At 40.8% G+C, this 20,506-nt stretch overlaps 1 protein-coding gene across 6 annotated transcripts in view; it reads right to left on the reverse strand.

The window, feature by feature from the left end:
- Positions 1 to 20,106, reverse strand: part of LOC140185057 (uncharacterized) — a 25,947-nt gene extending 5,841 nt beyond the window's left edge. For 2 of the 6 annotated variants that reach the window (XM_072238284.1, XM_072238281.1), the window contains exons 1-5: positions 19,931 to 20,106; positions 15,675 to 15,784; positions 13,638 to 13,774; positions 10,891 to 11,083; positions 3,827 to 4,037 (exon numbers count right to left, since the gene is read on the reverse strand). In XM_072238284.1, coding sequence (XP_072094385.1) covers positions 3,827 to 4,037; positions 10,891 to 11,083; positions 13,638 to 13,774; positions 15,675 to 15,784; positions 19,931 to 20,010 — 731 coding nt within the window. In that variant the 5' untranslated portion in view covers positions 20,011 to 20,106. Of the gene's footprint in view, positions 1 to 3,826; positions 4,038 to 10,890; positions 11,084 to 13,637; positions 13,775 to 15,674; positions 15,785 to 19,164; positions 19,680 to 19,930 lie in introns of those variants that run through there. The other 4 variants (XM_072238286.1, XM_072238282.1, XM_072238283.1 and 1 more) reach the window with 4 other exon arrangements.
- Between the last annotated feature and the right edge of the window lie 400 nt (positions 20,107 to 20,506).

The following is a 20,506-nucleotide window of genomic DNA, read 5'->3' on the forward strand; positions in this document are numbered from 1 at the left end:
GAACAGCTCCATCCCCTGTACTATCTGAATCCAAAATGGATATTTAACCCATGAACACTGTCTCACTTTTTTTTACTATTTCTGTTTTTGCACTTTTTAAAACATTTAACTAATGCATACAGCTGCAAGAAAAGGTTTGTGAACCCTTTGCAATTACCTGGTTTTCTTCATTAATTACACATAAAATGTGGTCTGATCTTCATCTAAGTCACAATAATAAACACAATCTGCCTGAAGTAATAACACACAAACAATTGTAATTCTCATCAATATTGTGTACGCCATTTAAACAATCACAGTCCAGGTTCAAAAAAGTATGTGGACCTCTGAGATAATGCCTTCTACAAAAGCTATTTGGAGTCAGGTGTTCCAATCAATGAGATGAGATTAGAGGTGTAGGTTGTACAGGTGCCCTGCTCTATTAGAAAAAAGACACAGGAAGTTAAGTTACTGACAGAGCCTGCTCTTCTCAAGAAAGATCTGTTTGTGCGTACCATGCCTCAATCAAAAAAACTTTCAGAGGACCTGAGAAGAATTATAGGTATGCATGAAGCTGGAAAAGGCGACAAATGCATTTCTAAAGATCTGAGTGTTCATCAGTCCACAATAAGAGAAATTGTCTACAAATGGAAGAAATTCAGTACTGTAGGTACTCTCCCAAGGAGTGGGCGTCCTGCAAAGATCACACTGAGGGCACAACATGCAATGCAGAAGGAAGTGAAAAAGAACCCAAGGGTAACAACAAAACACCTTCAGAAATCTCTAGAACTTGCTAAAGTTTCTGTTTTGTTGTGTCAACTGTAAGAAAAACACTGAACAAGAATGGTGTTCATGGAGGAAACCACTGCTCTCCAAAAAAAAATATTGCTCAAGTTTGCAAAAGACCACCTGGATGTTCTACAATTCTTCTGAGACAATGTTCTGTGGACAGATGAGACAAAAGTTGAACTTTTTGGTGGAAATGTACACCAACACCAAAACCTCATTCCAACCTTGAAGCATGGTGGAAGGAGCATCATAGTTTGGGGCTGCTTTGCTACCTCAGGGCCTGGACAATTTGTAATCATTAAGGGAACAGTGATTTCAAAATTGTATTAAGACATTTTACAGGAGAATGGCAGAGTAGCAGTCAGTCCGCTCAAGCTTAATAGAAGTTGGATGATGCAACAAGACAATGATCTGAGACACAGGAGTAAATCAACAACAGAATGGTTTAAAAAGAAGAAACTTGTGTTTTGGAATGGCCAAGCTAGAGTCTAGACCTTAACCCAATTGAGAGGCTGTGACATGACCTGAAGATATCCATGCAAGGTATCCCAGAAATATTGATGAACTGAAACGGCTTTGTGTGGAGAAATGGTCTAAAATTTCTTCTCACTGATGCACAAATCTGACCAGCAGCTACAGGAAATGATTGGTGGAGGTTATTGCTGCTAAAGGAGGTTCTACCAGGTATTGAATACGAGGGTTCACATACTTTTTCCAGCCTGGACTGTGAATGATAAAACAATATGCTCAATAAAGACATGAAAAGTACAATTGTTTGTGTGTTATTAGTTTAGGCAGGTTGTGTTTGTCTATTATTGTGACTTAGATGAAGATCAGACCACATTTTATGAGTAATTAATGCAGAAAACTGGGCAATTGCAAAGGATTCACAAACCTTTTCTTGCAACTGTATATACTTTTTTTAATATATATATTATCATGTATTGTACTGCTGCTGCTAAGTTAACAACTTTCATGATATATATGGGTATTAAACCTGACTCTAATTCTGATTCAGGACTGGAAAGGAAGGGGGAAAACTCCAGAATACAAAGATGGGAGGGAGAGGAAGGACACTAGCTGGAAGTGATTGGTGAAGCCAGGTGGGGAGGCAAGGGAAAGGGCAAGAGAAGAAGGAATCTGATAGGAGAGGAGAGGGGACCTAGGGGGAGCTGATAGAAGAGGTAAGAGGCTGGAGTGGGAAATAGAAGAAGAGGGGCGGGGGAGGGAATATTTTTTACTGGAAGGAGAAATCAATATTCATGCCATCAGGTTGAGGAGTACAGGGTGTTGCTCCTCCACATATCAGAATGGGAACTGGAATTAAAATGCTTGGTCCCTGTGAAGTTCTGCTTTTGACAGATGGAGCAGAGGTGCTCAACAAAGCAGTCCCTTCGTACTTTGTCAAAATATTTAGATATTCTTCCATCTCCCACATGTCCTGACATTGTCAGGAACACAACTAAACACTCCACTTTTACTCAATGCATGCATCAGACCCAACAACTGGTCTCCAATGTCACCCATTATCCACATCATGCACCAATCCATAAGATCACATGCTTCTCACCTAACTTTTCACAATGGTCTCCAAGAATATATACTTTCCATACCTACTTCTTACAATAATCTCTGGGGTTATCCAGATGCCCTCACGATGGTTCCTAGGGTATCACCCTTACCATTAGTATTACACCCGATACTTCAAGATATGCTTTCATTGGTCAAAGCTGCTCCAAAGCCAAATACTTCCCACCTTCATAAAAATAAATTATTAAACACTTGTAAAATATATCCCTCATGGTCCCAGCTACTTCAGTTGTATTCATTCAAGTGTAGAAGCCCTCAATATTCTCTATGAATAGCTCTTTAAACTGTAAGTAAGAATGCAGCAAATATTAAGTTGTTGTATTTTGATTGGCCTGTTCTTGGTTCCAGGATTGTTGAATCAAAAATTAGAGGACATAGATTGAAGGTGAGAGAGGAAAGATTTAATTGGAACTTGAGGGGCAAATTTTCACCCACAGAGGAGTCAGTATATGGAACGAGCTAACAGAGAAAGTGATTGAGGCAGATATATTAACAATGTTTAAAAAGGTATTTGGATAAATACACGGAAAGGAGAGGTTTAGAGGGATGAAGGCCAAATGCAGCACATGGACTAGCTTGGATGGAAATCTTGGTCAGCTTGGACCAGTTGGACTGAAGGCCCTGTTTCTGTGATGTAGAACGCTCTGTTGGCTTGGTTCTGTGGGCAAAAATGCCTTGTTAATCTCATTAATGAGAGAGGTTAGCGGCAAATGGCCAGACTGTTTCATGCTGACAAAAAGGCGACAGTAACTCAAATAACCATGTGTTACAACAGTGGTCTGCAGAGCAGCATCTCTGAAAGCACAGCAGGTCGAACCTTGAAGTGGATGGGCTACAGCAGCAGAAGATTACAAACATACACTCTGGCCATTTTATTAGGCTCAGGAGGTACCAAATAAAGGGCCACTGAATGTAAGTTAGTTTTCTCTTTCCCATTTCTGATTAAGGGTCTTTGACCTAAAATATTAACTATCTTCCACAGATGATGCCTGACTTGCTGAGTTTTTCCAGCACTTTTTATTTCAGTTTTCAAGCATCTGCATTTCTTTCATCACTAGACCTGAACCCGAATTGATATTTGTTCCCTGGTACAACCTTTATGGTGAGTGGGGTGGTAGAAGAAATGGTCAAGAGAATGAAGTAGAGAAGTTGAAGTTAAGTTCTCTCAAAAACTATTGGAAAGTGAAAATAAGGTCCTAAAATTTGTCATATTCTTCAGAAACCAAACAAGAAGCAGCAGCAGAAAGTACTGAAGGAACTCAGAGGATCAGGCATTATCTATGGATGAAATGGATAGTCAAAAGCGGCAACTGTCCATTTCCCTTTATAGATGCTGCCTGACATGCTGCATTCCTCCAGCGCTTTGTGTATTGCTCCAGATTCCAGCATCCACAATCACTTGCCTCCAAGATGCAACTACTGTTCATAGGCAATCTGGTATTAATGTGCATTAATGCACTATTCTTACGGTAGATGGCGGTTAACTTGCAGGTTGTCCTGTGCTGGTATTATCAAGTTCATCTTTGGTTGGCGGTGTTCAGGAAAATCTTTGCGGTAACTGCTGAGCAGGTCCATGGGAGCGGGTTTGGCTTTTGGTCGCTTCTTAGGTCCTGTGTGCTGTTTCTCGAAGGGTAAAGGCTGAAACATGACTTGGTAAGTGGTATTCAAATCAAGAACACCTTTAGTGACAAAGTAACATATATGTGAACAATTTCATTCAATGTATCACAACTTTACAAACTGAAAAACTGAAAATAATTACAGACTTCTTTGTCTACATGACCCACAAATTAATCCAGTAGTCTGTATCAGATCCATATGTACTCACCTTGTAAGTGTTTGATTGGATAATATAGAGGAAACTTAGTGAAAAAGAAGAAGAAAGCCCTTAACTCTGAGTGAAATCATCGGGACGCTGTCATGACGGCGTTCTTTTAGCAGGCTTTCTTATTTTCACAAAGCCGAGTTGCTAGCTCGACGCTCAACCTAGTATGGATGGAAAGCGTGCAAGGGAGCTGGCTGGATTCGAACTCTGGAGCCTTCACTCCGAAGTCCGGCGCTGATGCCACTACACCACCAGCCGGCAGAAACTTAGTATTGTCTCTCAAAAGAGTTAACTGATCTAAGCCATATCACGCACAACCCCACATCATCTCAATTGGTTTCCAGAACTGCCAGAGGTGCAGATTAGATTAGATTAGAACGGCCCTTGTTAAAGCCACAAACTACTGCAATAAATGTAAAGTATCACTCCTCATCCTTGTCAAACCAGCTGTCTTCCTTGAAGTGGTTTAAAACCGAAGTTCAGCTGGATTGATCAACTGATTGATTTGCTTGGCTCCAATATTATCTATTCAGTATAAGCCAGAGACTTGCTTGGAATCTTATATCTTTACCTCTTAGTGCACCCCAAAGTTCTATTCTTTAATCTCTCTTACTTGTTCTCTATGACTGCCGTTTCAACAACGTCATCTGAAAGTAGTTGCCCAGAAATTCTAGTGCATCCTCAAGGACATGGTAGTGCAATATTGACGTGATGGGACAATGACCGTTTTGGACATCCCCATATTGTATTAAAATGCAGTTGCAAAAGAGGCCTTAGTCACAACAAACTGGCTGTAGGCCAGTTGAATATTCAAACATGAGCCATCTGGTTGTCTTCTCCCATACTCGGGAGATTGGCTACAGACCAGACCACTGCAGTTACATTTCCAGGTAGGTGTCAGGTTCTACAAGGATGCCAATGACAGCCAGCTCCAACTCACAATTACTTCAACTCTTCTGCCAAACTACTTGTCCAACATACAGCACTGGATCTGTAAAAGCTTCCTTCTACTAAGTATTTGGAAAGCTGAAATCAAGTGTTTAGTTCTATTCACAAACTGTATCTACTGTATGAAGTCCATTTGATTCTTTCCTTTAGCCACTAACTGTGGCTGAAATGGATTGATTTACATATCCATGACCGTCTGTTTCCATTTTTGGCTGCTCTTGCCTCATCATGTCTGCTGTTGAAACCACAGCTGATAATTTTGTTAATCGATACCTGACCAAAACATTACTGGCTGTCTTTACTCTTTCGGTCTTATAAAACCTGAGGTAAACTCTACTGCCTAGCTATTCTTTCAAACTGCTGCCCATCATTTCCCCTAAACCTGCTGCCCTGTAGTTTGTAGTCAAGCAAGTCCATGATTTTCAGATTCTCATCCTTGTTTTCAAATATGTCTATGTCTTTTCGTTCTTACTACTCTCTCTCTCTAGTCCTATGACTATTTAGTCTACCCAGCACTTTTAGTTCAGGGCTCTTCAACGTTCACAAATTTAACTGATCCATCATTAAGAGTCATTACCTAAGCCCAGCATACCAGAATTCTAATGTTTTCCAATTTCAATATAATTAACTTTTTGACTAAATTGCCATAACTTTTTTTTCGGTGTCTCAAATTCCATTTGACAATGTACCTGTGAAGTTGGTATATCCTTATCTATCCTTTATTGTTCTGATTTGCAGGTGAGGACATGACTAGGTACTTTCTGACACACAGTGTAGCAACAATGGGAATACTTTATGATGAATACCTGGTGTTCATTGTCCAAGTCTTACCTACCTGACCTTGAATCCATAAGGTACAAAGCCCAATTTTGGTACACTGAGTAGAGTACCAAAGAGCTGTTGTGGGACCCTGCTCTTATCTGTGGCTCTAATTGCCATACCTTCAAACTTCAAGTTGTCTGGATTTGGTTTTGCACGTTCTGGCATATTGCAGAAATTCTTATGAATTTCTGCTTGTCTTGTGGGTTGCTGGATTTTGTTCTGATATTGGGAGCACTGACATCCTAGGGAATGGAAACAGAATGTTATAAGATCTGGGCCCTTTACACTCTCTACAGTTGCAGTGCACATAAACCTTACTACAAAGAATCAGGAGGGTGTTCTGCAGATGGAGTTTGACCATTGTTCTGTGCAGCTAAAGTGCTTCTTTTTCCTTCCTTATCTTTACTTAAGGTAAGCAGTAGCATTTCATTAGCCTTTCTATTGCATTTCACTTATGACAGCTGACCTTTGTTGATTTCTATAATGGAGTCCCAAGTTCCATGACTCTAGGAAATTATTCCTGTATGCTCATTCATGGGGTGTGGACATCATTGCCATCAGGAGTCATTTATTGTACATCACCAGTAGCTCCTGAATGAACAGTCAACTACATTGAGTATAGAGTCTCATACACCAGTGTGGGTGACAGACATTAGTGAACTAGAGGAGTTTTTCAAAATTGTTTCAAGATTCAAGATTGTTTAGCATCATTTCCAGTATAAAAGTGTAAAGAACAATGAAATAATTGTTACTCCAGATCCAATACAGCACAAAAAAACACTAAGATAAAGAACACAATAAATATAAATATGTAAGATAGATTATATACATTGATTGTACATTACATGACATTAGACACAGGTGTGACTGACAGGAAATAAAACCATAAGATATTGGAGCAGAAGTAGGCCACTTGGCCCATTCAATCATGGGCTGATCCAATTCTTCCAATCATCCCCACTCCCCTGCCTTCACCTCTTACCCTTTGATGCCCTGGCTAATCAAGGACCGATCTATCTCTGCCTTAAATACACCCAATGACTTGGCCTCCACAGCCGCTCATGGCAACAAATTCCACAGATTTACCACCCTCTGACTAAAGTAATTTCTCTGCATCTCAGTTCGAAATAGACATCCTTCAATCCTGAAGTCATGCCCTCTTGTCCTAGACTCCCCTACCTTGGGAAATAACTTTGCCATATCTAATCTGTTCAGGCCTTTTAACATTTGGAATGTTTCTATGAGATCCCCCCTCATTCTCCTGAACTCCAGGGAATACAGGCCAAGAGCTGCCAGACGTTCCTCATAGGGTAACCCTTTCATTCCTGGAATCATTCTTCTGAATTTTCTCTGAACCCTCTCCAATGTCAGTATATCCTTTCTAAGATAAGGTGCCCAAAACTGCACACAATACTCCAAGTGTGGTCTCATGAGTGCCTTATAGAGCCTCAACATCACATCCCAGCTCTTATATTCTCTACCTCTAGAAATGAATGCCAACATTGTATTCGCCTTCTCCACAACCAACTCAGTCTTGAGGTTAACCTTTAAGGTATCTTGCACAAGGACTCCCAAATCTCTTTGCATCTCTACATTTTGAATTCTCTCCACATCTAAATAATAGTCTGCCTGTTTATTTCTTCCACCAAAGTGCATGACCATACACTTTCCAACATTGTATTTTATTTGCCACTTCTTTGCCTATTCCCCTAAACTATCTTAGTCTCTCTGCAGGTTCTCTGTTTCCTCAACACTACCCCCTCCTCCACCTATCTTTGTACCATCAGCAGATTTAGCCACAAATCCATTAATCCCATAGTCCAAATCATTGACATACATCAGAAAAAGCAGTGGTCCCAACACTGACCCCTGTGGAACTCCACTGGTAACCAGCAGCCAGCCAGAATAGGATCCCTTTATTCCCACTATGTTTTCTGCTGACCAGCCAATTCTCCACCCATGCTAGTAACTTCCCTGTAATTCTATGGGCTCTTATCTTGCTAAGCAGCCTCATGTGCGGCATCTTGTCAAAGGCCTTCTGAAAATCCAAGTACACCACGTCTACCATATCTCCTTTGTCTACCCTGCTTGTAATTTCCTCAAAGAATTGCAGTAGATTTGTCAGGCAGGATTTTCCTTTCAGGAAACCGTGCTGGCTTTGGTCTATCTTGTCATGTGCCTCCAAGTACTCTGTAATCTCATCCCTAACAATCGATTCCAACAACTTCCCAACTGCTGATGTCAGACTAACAGGTCTATAGTTTCCTATCTGCTGCCTCCCACCCTTCTTAAATAGCGGAGTAACATTTGCAATTTTCCAGTCACCCGGTACAATGTCGGAATCTATGGATTGTTGAAAGATCATTGTTAATGCTTCTGCAATCTCTCCAGCTACTTCCTTCAGAACCCGAGGGTGCATTCCATCAGGTCCAGGAGATTTATCCACCCTCAGACCATTCAGCTTCCTGAACACCTTCTCAGCTGTAATTTTCACTGCACATACTTCACTTCCCTGACACTCTTGAATGTCCGGTATACTGCAGACGTCTTCCACTGTGAAGACTGATGCAAATGATAAAGTAGTGGTGGTTGGGGATGCTGTGGGGTGGGTTAGTGGGTAGAGGTGTTGATTAGCCCTATTACTTGGGAAAAAGAACTGGTTTTGAGTCTGGTGGAACAACTAGTTTAAATCATAAACCAGTTGTTCAATGGTCACTGTGAATATATTCCAGAATTAAAAATTTGTCTCTGGATTAATGATACAGATCTCTAATCACTCGTCCAATAACTGAGCTACTGCACCCACTGTTCCTGTTTTCTTTCTTGAGTCTGAAGGAAGTGACTTTACGCTTTCCTATAACAAATTCTATTTGTCACACCTTTGCCCACATGCTTACTCTGTTCACATCCCTGAACAACTTTCCAGTGTCTGTACAATCCCTCCCAATTTTGTATTACCATCAGAACAGAGGAAATAGAGGTAGAAGTCCATCCAAGCTCCATATCTGAGTATCATCTCCCTCAATTTTCCAGCACTGATTGAATCAAATATATAGTTGTTAGTTCTGCATCCACAGTCTAATGAGGCATGGAATTTTTAAGATTCATACACTTCTGAGTAAAGATATTTATTGTCAACTTGGTCCTGAATCTGTACTTCCGAATTCAGATGTTCCACTCTCCCAACATTCACTTTTAATGATTCTCAGAACCTCATATTTCAATGAGATAGATAATTTTTCATTTTTATATTATTAGCTTACTTACCATTGTATTTCATCTTTTCTCCCCTTATAGCTTTTTAGTTGCCTTCTGCTATTTATTAAAAGCTTACCAATCCTCTAGCTTCCTACTAATTTTGATATATTGCACGCCCTCTTATTTGCTTTTATGCTGCCTTTGACTTCCCATGTCATCTACCCTTTAGAATGCTGTTTATTTGGCATAAAATGATCCTCTGTCTTCTAAATTAGTCTCAGAAACTCTAGCCATTGCTGTGCTACCGTCATCCTCGATAGCATCCCTTTGCTATCAACTCTAGCCAGCTCCTCTGTCATGCCTCTGTAGTTACACTTACTCAACTGTAATACTGGTGCATCCAATCTTAGCTTCTCCCTCAAATAGCAGGGAGAATTCTATCATAATGATCACTGCTCCTGAAGGGTTCCTTTACCTTGAGGTCCATAATCAAATACAGTTCAATGCACAACACTAAATCCAGAATTGCCTTTTCCCTAGTCGGCTTAACTATAAGCTGCTCTATTGTTGGCTTTCTACAAATTCCTTTTTTTGGGATCCAGCCCTAACCTGATTTTCACAGTCTGTCTCCAAATTGAAGTCCCCATGATAATAGTAACATTGCCTTTCTTACATGCCTTTTCTACCTTCTGTTGTAATTTGTATCCCACGTCTTGGCTACTAATTGGAGGCCTGTATATAATTCCCTTCAGGGTCCTTTTACCCTTCAGTTTTTTAACTCTACCCACAAGGATTCTACATCTTCTGATTCTGTGTCACTTTTTACTAAGGATTTTATTTCACTGTTTTTAACAAACGGAGCCACCCCACCCCCTCTACCCACCTGCCTGTTTTTTCAATAGCATTGGTATCTCTGGATGTGATCTTCCTTTAGCAAACATTACATTTATTCTCTCCAATTGTCACTACATTCTCTGTATCTTAAACCATGCTCATCTCAAATGATGAGAGGACATCAATCCAAAATGTTCTTCTCTCCACAGATACTAGCTGACCTGCTGAGTATTTCCATCATTTTCACTTTATTATATTCATATCTGCCTAATCTTACATTCTATTCCCCATGCAATAATGGCCAACCCCCCACTTACTTTCCTATCACTTGTAACTTTCTGCATTTTATCTACCAGCACATTCAGGTTCCTCAGTTCACCAACACTTTCTAGTTTCTCACCATTGAGGGAAAAAAATTCTGCTTTTTCATTCTTCCCACCAACATGAATAATGTCCTCCTTTCCCAAATGAATCTCCATTCACCAGCTTCTTGCTGATTCAGTTAATACCTGTGGGAATCTCTTAGTAGTCACTGTTCCAGTTATTAAACTTGGATAAGCTATTCTTTGTTCTTTCCTTCATTGTTAATATAAATTGTAAATAACACACATCCCAGGATACTGCTTCTTGTGAATGCCCCTCCAATAAAAGCCTCCTACGTTCAGTTTTGAATGAATTATCCTATCTCTGTCATCTGATACAGTACTTACATTGTAAGATCCCAAACTGTGAGGTGCTAAGAAACCATTAATATATGGAGAAAGATCTTTGAATTCATTACCTTATCTCCAACATCTGATGCTATACTCATATCATAAGATCCCAAACTTTGAGGTGCTAAGACACCCTAACATGGAGGAAAGTTAAAGCTAAAGGAAGTAGCTCAGAGAATTAGGGAGCTTCACCTGCTGTGGTCAGACGTTCCCCAGATCTCACTTGAGGCTCCGACTTCCAACTCTTGCTGTTGGTGTTGCTTCTGGAACTCAATCGACCAGACTGTGAGCTTGCGCTAGGACATTTCTGTACCGTCACTGGACGCTCTTTCAGAGTTAATGCCTTGGTGTGGATAGATTTGGAGTGAAGTTGTTCCTGCATAGGCTCATAATTGTAAAATAACCCATCAGCAGAGCGCAAAGGAACTGGAAATATTTTCTTATTGTTTCAGATTATTTAAATCCTGTTAATAATCCAACATTCAATTATTATTGGCAGAAATAAATCCTTGTAAGAGTGAAATGAAAGAAGAAAATATTGGAAACACTCAGCAGGTCAAGCATCTGTTGGGGGGGAAAGAGTGATAATATTTCAGGTCAACCTGCTCTGACGAAGGGGCTTTAACTTCAAGTATTAACCAAAGTTTCTCCTTCCACCGAAGCTGCCTGAACTATTGAGCATTTTCAACATTTTCTGCTTTATTTCGTATTTACAGTATTGGTGTTATTGACATTTATTTTAACCTTATTCAACTAGCCACTGAAAGAGAGCTATTGTTGAGAGAATTAACCTTTCACCTCAGTTTTGGCTTCTCTCTTTTCATGACCTGAAGCTTTCTGTCATTTCTATCCATTTTGGTGCTCCTAGAAAAAGCTCCTAGCCAATGCCGCCCAAAATTCTCATCATCCCAGGCAACAGTGGGTGCAACAGGAATATTTTCAAATGTGCTAAGGTTATATTGGTGAAAATGGCTATGTCCCGCACTAGGAGACACATCTTATCTGCTGCTCACCCACTATCATCCTGAATTACCACCTGATAGCAGGCTGAAATCACCTGAGATCTCATTTATTCAATCATATAACAGCCACTGACCTTATGTTCCCCCCACAGAAGGCCTGTTCACTATACCCATGCACCTTTAGACTTTTGTTAACTACCTGCACTTCTTTGGGACAGGTAAGAAGAGTTTTATCAGCTGGATGATTTAAATCTATTTTTTAATCTGCAACCCTCTCCATCCCACCTTTATAATCTCTTCCTACTGATACTGCTCTGCCTAATGTTCACCCGAATACCCCTCAGCAAAGCCCTGGTCTTATTCTAACTCTTGCATCATTACTGTTAATTTCCAATGTTGTGCAGTGGCTCCAACACCAAACCCTTTTGCAACCAAAGTTCCAGGTTACAAGAACCCAAGTTTATGTCATCTGATCCTCACTTCCAGATTTATATCGCCTTCCTCGCAATTCAATTCCTGACTGTTTGGCACTTCAAGCCTGTTATCAAAAACAAAAGGGTGTAATTTTAAGATGAGAGGTCGGAGATTTAAAGAGGATCTTTGGGAAGCTTGCTGCCAGAGGAAATGGTGGAATGAGATACAATTACTGTGTTTAAGAGGCATTTAAATAGACACTTAAATAGGGGAGGTATAGAAGGATATGGTCTGAATGCTGGCAAATGGGAATGGTGTATATAGGCAAAAAGGTTACCATAGGGAGATGAGGTTGATTACAGGGCTACGGTAGGAAACTTTGTCACATGGTGTGAGCAGAATTATCTGCAGCTTAATGTGAAAAAGACTAAGGAGTTGGTGGTAGACCTGAGGAGAGCTAAGGTACTGGTGACCCCTGTTTCCAGCCAGGGGGTCAGTGTGGACATGGTGGAGGATTACAAATACCTGGGAATACGAATTGACAATAAACTGGACTGGTCTAAGAACACTGAGGCTGTCTACAAGAAGGGTTAGAGCCGTCTCTATTTCCTGAGGAGACTGAGGTCCTTTAACATCTGCCGGACGATGTTGAGGATGTTCTACGAGTCTGTGGTGGCCAGTGCTATCATGTTTGCTGTTGTGTGCTGGGGCAGCAGGCTGAGGGTAGCAGACACCAACAGAATCAACAAACTCATTCATAAGGCCAGTGATGTTGTGGGGATGGAACTGGACTCTCTCACGGTGGTGTCTGAAAAGAGGATGCTGTCTAAGTTGCCTGCCATCTTGGTCAATGTCTCCCATCCACTACATAATGTACTGGGTGGGCACAGGAGTACATTCTGCCAGAGACTCATTCCTCCAAGATGCAGCACAGAGCGTCATAGGAAGTCATTCCTGCCTGTGGCCATCAAACTTTACAACTCCTCCCTTGGAGGGTCAGACACCCTGAGCCAATAGACTGGTCCTGAACTTATTTCATAATTTACTGGCATAATTTACATATTACTATTTAACTATTTATTACTATTTTCTACTACTATTCTATTACTATTTATTATTTCTATGACTATTACTATTTACTATTTACTAATAGTGATATTACTATTACTATTTCTATTACTATTTATTATTTATGGTGCAACTGTAACGAAAACCAATTTCCCCCGGATCAATAAAGTATGACTATGACTATAGACATGGGGGGCGGGGGCAAAGGGCTCATTTCTCTGCTCTGAGTCTATGACTGATACCTTGCACCTTGGGACTGGATCCTTCCCCCGGTGCCCTACACAATGGCATCAGGTCCTTTCCTGGGATCTCTCACCCTACAATTCTGGAGCCTGCCCTGTGGTAAAGAGCTCTCTCCCCTGCAAACCAGCTGCTTTCCCTCTGGTTCTGTGCTGTGCGGTGTGGCTACTTTATAATCCCATAACACTCAACCCTTCCCAGGAATTGAAAGTAAGCACAATGAATGTCAGCATAGGGCAGTCATGCTCTACTCACCCTGTTCCCAGCTTGTTTCCATTCCTTCAGGACTTTTGGACCAAATTCCGAGCGCTGTGTGGTTTCACACTGCATAGCTGGTGGGTTGGGGTGTGGCGGAGTGCGGAGTGGTCTCTTGCTGCTGCGGGGCACGACATCTAAAATGGAATTCAAAATGAATCATTGCGTTTCTGCTACTTGCAAGTGCATAAAACATAGATCAATACAGCACAGTACAGGCCCTTTGGCCCATGGAGTTGGTGACCTATGATGTTGTGCTAACTTTTTAACCCACTCCAAGATCAATCTAATGCTTCCCTCCATTTAACCCACCGTTTTTCTTTCACCCATGTGCCCACCTAATAGTTGCTTAAATCTCCCTAATGTATCTGCCTCTGTTGTTGCTGATAATAAATTAACTAACTGGAGCTAGAACAGATGCACACTTACCACTCAACGTACATATATTTTGTCATTTATTTACTTATTGATTGATTCATTGCGATACAGGGTGGAATAGGCCCTTCCGGCCCTTCAAACCATGCCGCCCAGCAATCCCCTGGTTGATCCTTTACAATAACTAACCAATTAACCTACCAACCAGTATGCCTTTGGACTGTAGGAGGAACATGGAGCACCCAGAGGAACCCATGCAGTCACAGAGAGAATGTACAAACTCCTTCCAGGCAGTGGTGGGAATTGAACCCAGATCGCCTGCACTGTAATGGATTGTGCTATCCATTATGCTACCATGCTGCCCCATTTGTGCAATAAGGAGAATAGCATGGCCCTTGTCACCACACTGTTCTGAATACTGACTTCTCAAACTTCCGCTAATGCTCCACCTCCCCCTCGTACCCCATCTATTATTTATTTATATACACACATTCTTTTTCTGTCTCTCCTTTTTCTCACTCTGTCCCTCTCACTATACCCCTTACCCATCCTCTGGGTTTTCCCCCCTCCCCTTTTTCTTTCTCCCTGGGCCTCCTGTCCGATGATCCTCTCATATCCCTTTTGGCAATCACCTGTCCAGCTCTTGGCTCCATCCCTCCCCCTCCTGTCTTCTCCTATCATTTTGGATCTCCCCCTCCCCCTCCCACTTTCAAATCTCTTACTAGCTCTTCTTTCAGTCAGTCCTGACGAAGGGTCTCGGCCTGAAACGTCGACTGTACCTCTTCCTAGAGATACTGCCTGGCCTGCTGCGTTCACCAGAAACTTTGATGTGTGTTGTTCATTTTTATGCAGAATTGGCTAGCAGTTACAGATAATGACCATTTGGTAAACTATGTATGAAAGGCCTAGATGGAAAGGATGTTTCCCATGGTGGGGGAGTCTACGACAAGTGGGCACAGCCTCAGAATAGAGGGGCGTCCATTAAACCAAGAGATGTGGAGAAATTTCTTTAGCCAGAGGGTGGTGAATTTGTGGAATTTATTACCACAGGCAGCTGTGGAGGCCAGGTCGTTAAGTGTATTTAAGTCAGAGCTTGATAGGTTCTTGATTAGACAAGGCATCAAAGACTATGGGGAGAAGGCAGGGGATTGGGGCTGAGGATGGCGAAAAAGAAAGGTAAGCCATGATTGAATGGCGGAGCAGACTCAAAGGCCAAAATAGCCTAATTCTGCTCTGATGTCTTATGGTTTGAATTCCTTAATTGCAAGAACAATCACCATTCACAATACAGTTGTTAAAAATCAATAGAAACTACAAGCTGACAACTGATGATACTTTGAAATTAGGAAAGCACCTTAGTTGGTGCGTGTGCCTTGGATCGCTTATGTTGTCTCCAGAGCCCTGCTGTGCCCCTGTTGGAGCAAGGATCTGGAGGGCTTGGAAATCACTGGGTGATCCGAGCCTGGGAATCTACCCAGTGTTCAGAAGTAATTATGTGCTACACCACCCTTTTGGCTGAAATCTATTTGAGAGCTATCTCCACTTTGTGGGTCAGTTCAGCTGGCCTCTCAGACCAGAAGCAAATATGAGCAAATTGTGGAAGCAGATATGACCTAACTAAGATAAAATGTAGATGTGCCACCATGTTATTGTGGTTCTTACTCAGAGGTCTTGTGAAGGATGACTGGTAGTTTGTTAGAAGCCAGTCAGTATTCACTGAGTGTTGCTGATTTGATTGGTTCTTCTTACAATTCTGATGGCATTTGTGTTGACTGGAAGAGAGAAGGAGGAGTTCATTAAGACAAAGTAACCAGATGAAGCTATTAACTAACTAACACCAAACAATTTTACAGTTGGTGACCCTTATTAATTTAGAAATAGTTGCTTGTTTTTATATACTCTATGCCCTTTACTGCAAAAGTCAGCATTTCATTTTCCTTTGTAGTTGCATGCTGTAATGTACTTCATACCAGGTCACCCAACTCTATTTTTACAGCTACATTTTGTAGTCTCCATCCATTTACGCAAGATTGGGTTCCTATTCTACCTATCAAAATAGATATCTTTGTATTTCCCTACATTATGCACCATCTGTCAAGATTTTGTTTAACCTATTTAAATCCCCTTTCAGATTTTTGTCTCCTCCTCACAACTTGATGTATTTGGCTCATCAGGAAATTTGCCTTGAGTTCTCTCAGTCCTTTAATTTATGTTGTTAACATAGACTGTGAATAGATAAGTCCCCCATTTGATCCCTGTGGCATCCCACCAGTTACAGCTTGCTAACCTGAAAGTGATCCATTCACCCTGACTTTAGTTAGTCAATCTTTGATCCATGTTAAAGTTGTAGCCTGAAGGTCATGATCTCTTCTCTTGTGCAATATAATCTCATTTGTTGCATCTTATTAGATGTTATAGAAACATAGAAAACCTACAGCACAATACAGGCCCTTTGGCCCACAATGCTGTGCCGAACATGTAATTACTTTAGAAATTACCTAGGCTTACCCATAGCCCTCTAGTTTTCTAAGCTCCATGTACCTATCCAGGAGTCTTTTAAAAGACCCTATCGTATCTGCCTCCACCACCGTTGCTGGCAGCCCATTCCACGCACTTACCACTATCTGTGTTAAAAAAAAACAACTTAACCCCTGATATCTCCTCTGTACCTACTTCCAAGCACCTTAAAACTGTGCCCTCTCACGTTAGCCATTTCAACCCTAGGAAAAAGTCTCTGACTATCCACACGATCAATGCCTCTCATCATCTTATACACCTCTATCAGGTCACCTCTCATCTTCTGTCACTCCAAGGAGAAAAGGCCAAGTTCACTCAACCTATTCTCATAAGGCATGCTCCCCAATCCAGGCAACATCCATGTAAATCTCCTCTGCACCCTTTCTATAGTTTCCAAAGTTTTCTTGAATTCCAAATACATACCATCTTCCTTAATTACATTCCAAAAGAACTCCAACAAATTTTCCAATCCTATTTTATCTTTCATAAAACCACATAGTACCATAGAGCTGTGCAGCACAGAAACAGACCACTTGGTCTATCATGTTCATGTTGGCCTCCAGTCAGTCCATATCCTCCTTTGCCTTGCCTGAGTGCCTGTCTATGTGTCTCTCAAATGTATTGATTACATCTGACTCCCATTTCCTCTAGCAGCAAGCTCCAGACATCACCCACTCTTTAAAAAAGAACTTCCTCCTCAACTCCCCTTTAAAACTCCATTTCAACATAATAACTTGTTATTAATACCCCTGCCATGGGAAAAAGTCTGACTCTCTACCCTGTCTCTGCCGCTTATAATTTTATATACCTCTAGCAAGTCACTCCTCAGGGAAAACAAACCCAACCTATTCAATCTCTCCAAATTCAAAAATATTCACTCTAAGTGATGATGACTTTCTAAATATTCTGCTGCTACATTCTCAAAAATGAATTTCAGAATTTTCTTAAAGACAAATATTAGCTAATAGAGTAGCTTATTAGTTTGCCTGTCCTTTCTTAAAATGGCATGAATTTTGAAGATTTTAATTCCACTGGGACCTAATCTGAGAGAACCCTGGATGTATCCATAATCTCTGTAGCCTCTGAGGAGGTGTGCCTCAGAAAGACAGTATCCATTATTAAGGACCCCCCCCCCCCCCCCATCAGCCAGGTCATGCCCTCATTGCTACCATCAGGAAGGAGATACAGAAGCCCGAAGGCACACACTCAACGATTCAGGAACAGCTTCTTCCCCTCTGCCATCTGATTCCTAAATAGACATTGAACCCATGAACACTACCTCGCCTTTTAATTATATTATTTCTATCCTTGCACTATTTTAAACTTAACTATTTCATATATATATACTTACAGTAATTGGCTTACTTATTTTTTTTCTAACATTATCATGTATTGCATTGTACTGCTGCCGCTAAGCTAATAAATTTCACAACGTATGCTGGTGATATTAAACCTAATTCTGATTCTTTTTTTTAAGACCCCAGGATGCAGACTACTAAATCTGGAGGACTATTAGCCTTTAGTCCTATCAGTTTGCGTGGTATATTCTCTCTGGTGAGAGTCATATACCTTTAACTTCCTTCTTCCGATTTATCCTCTGAATGATCTACTATTATTGGAAAACTTTTGTGAAGACAGACAAAATATTTGTTCATTGTCTCCACCATTACCTTGTTTCCTATTATTTCCTCATATGTGGCTCAGTGTCAAATGTTGCTTAATAATTCTCTTTGATTATATTTTGAACATGCTATACAAATATTGCTTGGGTTAAAGTTGCTTGTATTTAGTCACTGAAATTAGGGCATTTGTATACTTTGTCTCTAAATCGCTCTCTTCTACAGTTCAGAGCAATTAGATGTTCTGATCTGCCTTTGGATCCTAAGAAAACATTTTAATAGTTTATTTTCTGAATTGGACGTCTGCTACTCGTGACAGTGGACTTCCTGTATCATGAGTAGCAGACATCTGTCATGACATTCTACTCATTGGGTTTCTTTGTACACTCACTGTGTTTCAAAAACTACTCTGAGTGCAGAGGACTGAGTTGTTTTTGAAACACAGTGTACACTCATCACCTATTGAACTTTTCTGATTTCCTAATTCTGAACAATAAACGTCAGTCTATTTTTGAACCATCATTGGATAATGAGAACCACCTACCCCACTTTATAACAGTTTCCAGGAATCTCATTGGCTGTTGATAAGCAAACTTCAGATCAAATTGTTCCATGTTGATTAATATTGACAGAATGTGAGTGAGCAAAACTGTAACAAAGTGCACTTAATGTAGGGAAATATGACATAATTTTCTTAGGATCCAAAGGCAGATCAGAACATCTAATTGCTCTGAACTGTAGAAGAGAGCGATTTAGAGACAAAGTGCAGGATAGAAATCTTGTAAGTCGAGCCACTCATACCCTACAGGGTGCCTCAAAGTGCTCAATGGCCAATAAAGAATTTCAGAATTGCTATCACCACTGCTTTATGGTTCTAAATTTCTTACCTCCAGCATTGAAGGAATTGACTATTTATTGCCCACTACCCTCATTCAAAGGAACCATTATGTGAGAGAACAGGTTTGACACTCCAAATTGGATATCACAATCAAGATTAGAAGTCCACAGACACTTACCAGCAAGAGGAAATAGGTAGTGATTACGAGTTGGATCTCTGGCTCCAATAATCCTGTCCTGAGATGCTGAGACTAAATGTTCTGAGATGTCACTGGTATTGTGATGTCAATAATATAGTGATCAGTGACTTATCACAGACTGACATTGAACTTTGCTGAAATGGGAAAACTTTTGAACGTTGGATCCTAGATACTTGGATAGAAGTGTTGTGGTTAGGATTGAAATTAAGAATAGAATAGAAGGTAGAGTTGGGATTCAGATAGGGGGGATGTGGTAACGCTACTACAATGAAGGATTTTTAAAAAATCTGGTTAGGATAGGGCTGTGATAAGGATAGGCAAGTAAGGTTACTGTTGAAGAAGTTGAGTGTAGTGTAGACAGAGTGGGGTTGAAATTAAAGGCATGGAATTGTGGTTGAAAGGGCGAAAGAAGGAAGCATAATGCTGCAATGCTTGGCTCAGGTTGGGGTAGAAAAGATAAAGCTGGGATAAAAATGGTTTTTAGGGAGGTTGAGTGGGTGAGGAATAGAAGGACTGGGTTTGCTGATAATGGATACTCTTGAAAGTGAATTTGCTTCTTCCAAATGCATTCATGATTCAGCACATGGTTTACAGCCTTGGTACATTCTAACATAATATACAGGATTACACTTCAGAAGTACTCTCTTAACTGTGCCAATCATTGGACTGAACTACAAATGTTACAAAAGGTGCCGTATAAACACAAGTCTTTCTAACTTTGTCTATATTGGAGAGACACTCTTACCCACAATCACACAGCTCACAGAGGCACGAAAACTCTGGGAATCTCAGATCTTCTATTTTTTTCAAATAATTGAGAGCCATTTTAACAAATATTTCTTTTTGAAGTGCGTTCCTAAAGAGAACCACTCTGAAACTGAGCAAGTCCTTTCAGAGCGTCTTACAGTTTGTCGAGGAAGAACTTCCTCCTGACAGTGGTCAGTCTGTGTTCCTTAATTGGAGTCAATTATACTCAATCTCTTCAGTGTATGCCTGTTGCTATGGCACTTTCTCACATGCAACTTGACTACTCAGTAGGGGGTTGTTTAGGTTTGAAAGGAATAATGAGATCTGAGCCTATTTTAATTATGGTTGAAGCAATGAATAAGCCAAGTTTACTACAGGCTCACCTGAGAGGGAGAGAGGATAGTGTCAGGTACCAATGTGGGTTCACTATTCAGAGTTCCTTTGTTACAAATTACCAGGCACTGCCAAGTCTAAAGCCTTTATTTAAGAACCCTGTGCACGGTAGTTCCTTTCAGCGAGCAGGATCCTTCTCTTTGTGTAGAGTTCCACTGGAGTCACTTGATCGCATAATCGA

This window comes from Mobula birostris, chromosome 20 (genome assembly GCF_030028105.1).
Source record: "Mobula birostris isolate sMobBir1 chromosome 20, sMobBir1.hap1, whole genome shotgun sequence".
In the NCBI taxonomy this organism is placed as follows: domain Eukaryota; kingdom Metazoa; phylum Chordata; class Chondrichthyes; order Myliobatiformes; family Myliobatidae; genus Mobula; species Mobula birostris.